Source organism: Athene cunicularia (genome assembly GCF_003259725.1).
Source record: "Athene cunicularia isolate RWA chromosome 18 unlocalized genomic scaffold, athCun1 chr18_part1, whole genome shotgun sequence".
Classification (NCBI taxonomy): Eukaryota; Metazoa; Chordata; class Aves; order Strigiformes; family Strigidae; genus Athene; species Athene cunicularia.
The window spans coordinates 2,522,677-2,528,676 of record NW_020799123.1 but is presented as its reverse complement, the minus strand read 5'-3'; the positions used below and the strand labels follow the sequence as shown (position 1 = coordinate 2,528,676).

The 6,000-nt window shown below is 56.4% G+C and overlaps 1 protein-coding gene across 1 annotated transcript in view; it reads right to left on the bottom strand.

Moving 5' to 3' along the window:
• Positions 1-5,879, bottom strand: part of USP43 (ubiquitin specific peptidase 43) — a 16,522-nt gene extending 10,643 nt beyond the window's left edge. The window contains exons 1-2 of the mRNA XM_026861260.1: positions 5,813-5,879; positions 983-1,054 (exon numbers count right to left, since the gene is read on the bottom strand). Of these exons, the coding sequence (XP_026717061.1) occupies positions 983-1,054; positions 5,813-5,879 (139 nt within the window). The remainder of the gene's footprint in view (positions 1-982; positions 1,055-5,812) is intronic.
• Between the last annotated feature and the right edge of the window lie 121 nt (positions 5,880-6,000).

Here is a 6,000-nt window from a genome sequence, read left to right as displayed (position 1 = left end):
GCCATGGCCCACGGGTGCTGCCCTGCTGCCCCCAGCATCACCCCAGGGTGTCACAGCTCTGTGAGGTGCCCCAATCCTGCCCCCTCTGGGTGCTCTTAGCTGGGGCAGTGGGACAGGGGTCACACCTCTACCACCCCCCCCACCCCCCCGAGCTTTTGGGAGCTAATGTGGTCCCCTCCACACAGAGCCACAGGATGTGTGATGCCAACCTAGCGCTGGCAGAGCCCACAGGCTTCGGCCACCTCCTGCCTCGTGTGGGTGCTGGTTTGGGGTCCAGCAGAGCCTGGCTGGGGCGGGGTGGTGCCACCTTCCCCCATCCGCGGGGACACACAGCCGTCCCTGTGCGCCGGGGGGATGCAGCGTGGCTGAGGCCACCAGGTCAGCTCCCTGCTCTCCACCCGCAGCACTGCCAGTGGGGGGGGACCCACCGTGGTTTTTACAGGGGGTTTTCAGCCGGATCAGCTCCCTGGACCAGCTGGACCTGTCCCACAGCACCACGCTGGCACACGGAGGGGGCTGCAGCAGGACTGGACGATGCTGCAGCAACTCATCCTCCGCTCAACTGCGAGCCAACGGCTGCACGTTGCTCTTCAAACAGCTCTGGGAGACTCAAATGCCCCAACCCAGCCTGGCCACGTGAGCCTGGGACTCGCCTCTGCCAACAGTCCTGAGATTAACTCTGGCCCAGGACTGCTTTGACAGCTCCCATGAGACCGCTGACAGCCCCGAGGGAGGCACCTGGGCTGCCCCGTGCGTCGAGGAGCCCAAGCACATCTCGGGCAGCTGCTATCCTTAACCGGAGCCAAGGGGCTGGGGAGGATGGAGTGGGAAGGAGGAACCTCTGCCAGGCAGGGGTGCCACTAAGTGTCACCTTGCTGCAGGGCAAGGGGTGTTGTAGTGGCTCCGTTGTGGCCTCATGTCTCTGCTCTCCCTGGGCAGCTGCTGAGGCTGATGCTGAGCCAGGGAGGGGTCCCTGGGGTGCTGAGCTCGGCTGCCGGTGCTGCAGGTTCTCGTCCATCCCCGCAGGTCTCGGCAGCACCCAGCAGCCTCTCCTCTTACCCCAGGGAAGGGTCTGCTGTGCCAGGCAGCTCTCCCCCCACCAGCAACCCTGGCCCAGGGACGTGCTGCAAGCCCAGCCCTGGAGGCAGCTGGAGGTGACATGGGATCAGACAAGATGGAGCAAAACGATGGAAAAAGAGTCAGGAGGTGCTGCTGGATGTCAGGATCCCTCCTCCCCGTGAGGCAGGGTGTCAGATGAGGGGGTGGCAGGTGACGTCCCCGGGGGACGCCAGACTGGCGCTGTCAGCATGGTGGGCAGGGAGGAGGGCAGAGAGGCAGCGGGCAGGCGCGGGCAGAGGGCTATGTGCTGCCGCCAGGGCCAGACGCGATCTCAGAAAAAATCCATCACAGCCCTGCAGTGCCGAGCGGGCGGAGGGGGATCAGCCGCCCACAGATCCCCTGGGAATGGCTCTACTGCGGGTGACCCTGGGTGCTGGCAGCCTCAGGAGCTGCTTCTCCAGAGAGAAGAGAGGACTGAGCCCAGCTGAAGTTTTCCTCCCCAGAGTATCCAGCTCTGATGGGTACGGGATGTCCCCCGAGAGCCTGGCACTGGTGGGGGGCACCCCCTGCCTGCCCTCCCGGGGAAGCAGCCCCCTCCTAGGAGCTGGATCTCTGTCCGGGGGGGCTGCTGCCCTGGGGCTAGGCTGGGCACTCGGTCTTTTCTCTCCTGGCAGTGAGGTGGGGATGGAGGTGGGCAGCAGCCCTGCCTGGTGCGATGGAGCTGACCCCTGACCTGGGGGACGTGGGCTCAGCACTGCTCGGGCCGGGCAGGCTGGTGGGGTGAGGTGTGATGGCTCCATGCAGGATCTGGCCCTGGAGAAACCCACTTGCACCGTGTTGGCTGGCGGGGGCCAGCCTGGCTGAGGAAAGCTGCTGGTGCTGCAGGAGGGGCTCGCTGTCTCGGCCAGTCGGGGAACAGCATCAAGCTGAGCCAAAGCTCTGGCTACAAACACCTCCAAGCTCAGAGGTTTGACTCTCAAACTGGCTCTACACTCACAGTTAAAGCTCATCTCTCAGCACCCTCCTGGCCAGAGAGCTGTGAAATCCATCTTTACAAAGCCAATATGTAAAATGCTCCTTTTGGAAAGACATCCTTAAAATTAAGTTCTTTTCTCCTGTACAAAGGTCACAATCCATAAAGCAAAGTCCCAAGAGCTCCCTGCAACTCCTGGCCACTTCGTGGCCCTGCTCACAGCACCATCCTGCTGCAAAACCTGCTGCAAAGCCCTTGGAGATGGAAACTGGAATCCACCAGAGCATTTGCATGAGGATATGGGGATTTTTTCTGTCTGAATTATTTAACAGAAGCAGGTTGTGCTTCATGCAGTGTGGGAAGAATGGAGTTTATTGAATCTAGAAAGCTCCTGGCTCGTTGAAAATAGAAGTATTTGTTGTTTCTCTCTAGTTGGTTTTGGCTGGATGATCAAGCCCGGCAGCATCCCACCCAAGCCAAAACAGCAGTGGTGGGAGTGAGAGAGGGAACCCGAGCAGGGCTTAGTGCTGAATTCAGTGGAACCAGAAATCCAAAGCAACTGGATAATGAAAGCAAGGAAAAGCCTAAAGAAAAAATTAGGGGAGCCAGAAAGTCAAAGAGACAGGAGCCAGATTGAGAGTCAGATCAGAAACAGGCATTTGTTAGAAGAGGATGGATAGAAAGTGAGACCTGATGAATACATGAAAGGGAAATAGTCTAAAATGCGACAGTGAAACGGAGTCAAGCCAAAAAAACCCAAACCTGCCAGAATTAGAAAGCATTAGGTAATGAAAGCGCTCTCCTGGGGCCCCCCGGCAACCTGCCACAAAGAGCAGCAGCTAAACAGCACCGAGAGTCCCTGACTCCCAGCTGCCCCCCGCGATGTTAATGCAGGGAATGTTAACAGCACACGTCAGCCAACAACTTAAAACTCTGCTCGGATTTTTATTTAGCAGCATCTTTCCTAGCCCCGGGGTGCAGGCATCCCGCAGGCCGGCAGCGCTGCCCGCCTGGCTCCTGGAGCAGGCAGGCAGCAGGCAGCGGGCAGCAGGCAGCGGGCAGCGATACCTTTCCGACAGGTAACGCCAGTTTAGTCCAATCCAAAGCAATTCACACGCTGGAGTGAGCATCAGGAATGCTCACTGGGCTTATCTTCCTCTCAATAATATCGTCTTTGCAATCTCTCCTCTTCTTCAAATTGTTCTGAACACGATGCTTTCCTAGTCAGGCTAAATCAAATATTTATTGGTGCTGCAGCACACTGGCAGCGCTGGCTTGCGTCAGCACTTTTTCTCTAAAAATGCCTTTTTTGGGAGCTCCTGGCTGTCTCCAGCTTCTGCCTTTCAAGCTGCTGTTTTCTGCATACCCGACTTAGACTTTGGAGCAAATTTAGGGTGGGGAAAATCTAAATGTCAAATGCAAAGAGAGGGGGGGAAATACTTGCTCAGTATTATGGAAAATTCCCTGTTGTTATGGCATGAACTGTCCCAGTGCCTTGGACACCAGACGGCTGGTGAATATAAAAACATGGATAGTTTTCTTTTGATTAGGGAGAGGTGGTGACAGGACAGCATTAGAAATATCTCTGACTGGGCAAGAGTCTCTACACCAGGGAGGCACTTGGATATTAGGATGAATGCAAGAAAAAAAATCATCAATAGATCTTGAGTTCAGCTGCTTCAGGCCCAGCAGAAATCCATTTTCATGCTGCCAAATCACAATAATAATAAAAAAAAGATAAATCTTTGTACATGCTCACTGGGCTTTGCCATAGGACAATGTTTTCTTTCTTTAAGCCTCTCCCGCTCCCTTGGCACGGGCTGGGAAAATCTGTGCAGCAGAGTGGAAATGTGCTTTCAACAACCCCGTCCCGCTGCCAGGGGCAGGTGAGGGTGAGCTGGGGGAGACCAGGTGGGTCTGGGACAACCGGTGTGGTCTAGCTGCTGCCCGTCTCGCTGCCTGCACCTCTGCCCATCTCTGTGCCTGCACCGCTGCCCGAGCACCGGGCAGGTTGGGGCGGTGATGGTGGCGCAGGGCTTTGCAGACTTGGGTAATGGCAAGTGCTTTCTGGGCACAAGAGTGACTGAAGGCTGAGGTGGGTTTTAAGACATTCTTTAAATCCCAAAGGAAATTCGTAATGCTGATCTGCTGGCAAATAGGGCTGATAATCTGATCCCGTCGTTACTGGGATAATTACAGAGTCACCAGCAATCCCCCATCTAATGGTGACATCTGATGTTATGGCTTAAGGCAGAAGGAGAAAGCATCCTCCTGAAGAAGATGCCTCCTTATTCACCCTTTCCAACTAAAATTATAGATAGCAGACTAAGTTATTTAGTACCCCTATTAAAGATGCATGGGTCCTGCCTGTTTTTGGAGCATGTTTGAGGAGGAACAGTGCCGAGGCAGGTAAATGCTGCTTTTCCAGGGATCCTGCACCATGCTGATGAATAGCGATGAACATGCTCCATCGGCTTTGAACATGAAAGGCCAGCAGCTAACCCTGAGCTGCAGGAACTTCTGCATTTTATTTGCAGCAATTTTGCTTTGTTTTAATGCATATGTATGGTCCCTGGCTGCTTCACTGAGCAGGTGTCTCCAGGCTATTTTAATCCATTATCCCCTCTGAACTAAGAGATGTGATCTCTGCAGCAGGCACTGAAACTGGGGGTGGGAAGGGAAAGCCGAGCCCTGATACCCCAGTGACGGGCCGGGCTTGTGCTGTGGAAACTGCCCGAGGCTCTCCCAGGTGTCATGGCCAGGCTGGGGGAGCTCAGAGGATTTGTGTGGGAACCAGCCTCACACCTTGGGTACTTCCAGAATAAACAAAACCATCTCACACAGCTACACACATTAAACTCCATGTTTGCTCAACCAGGAACCTCATTCTTCGCTGAGGGACTGGGAAAGCACCAGTTTGGTGCTGGGAGGCAGGGCCCCTCTGCTCATCTCACCCCTCGAGCACCCGGGGTGTCTCCGGGGCATGGGGCAGACCGGGGATCAGCAGCAGAGCCCCAGCCTGGTGCAAGGGTAGGGATGTTCGTGAGGAAGGATGGGGAGCTGAGTCAGGTCTGACAGTAACCAGGTCTCCAGGAACTCAGCTAAGGGCCAGTGGCCGGGGAAGGTACGTCTAGGAGGAGGAGGAGGAAGCTGTAGGTGCTTGAGGTTGTAACAGCCTGCAGCGGTTTCCCCCTTTCCCAGGGGAGCTCATACAACCCGAGAGCACAGTCACCGGCAACGGGGCCGGGCACGGGCACAGCGCTCAGCAAGGATCTCCATGAAGCCATTGCTGGGGGCTGGGCACCAGTGGAATTCCTCAGAGGTGTCCCAGCAGAGCCCCGGCACACAACGACACACCAGTAAAGGAGTCTCTGCTCTGGAGGTCTGGCAAAACCCCGCTCTGCCTCCGGCTCTGCCAGCTCCAGCTCCTAGCCTGGCTGGTCTGGAGGATCACTGAGCAAATGCTGTCACTGCCTCAGTGCCCCGCTCCCTGGCAGAGAGGAGGGCTGGTGTAATGGGGGAGGAGGTCAGGACGCACATGGAGAAGCTCTTCAAGGACCTGCGAAGTCCAGCCTGTTCAGAAGTGGCAGAGGGCAGCGCTCAAAGCCCCAGCGAGCGAGCAGAGGTACCTTGCTCACCACCAACAGGCCCAGGAGTGTCTCCTGCTGACCTCCCCAAAGCCCTTGTTCAGCGCTGTGGCACTACGATGGCTTTGCCCTGCCATCTCCAGCAAGAGCTCCGTGCTGTGACCTGTTCTGGCAAGGTCTGGCTAAGCCGAACCTCTCAGACACTTGTTGAGACCGGGGCTGGGCTCCCTCTCTCCCAGCGCAGGGCCCAGCCCAGCCATGTGTTCGGGTACCGGGGTATTCATTTCCACACAGGCAGGCACCCCGAGGTGCTGTGGGATGTGCAAATCAACAACCAAAAAAATTAACTTCAGATGCTAGTGCATTAAAAAACCTTACAGT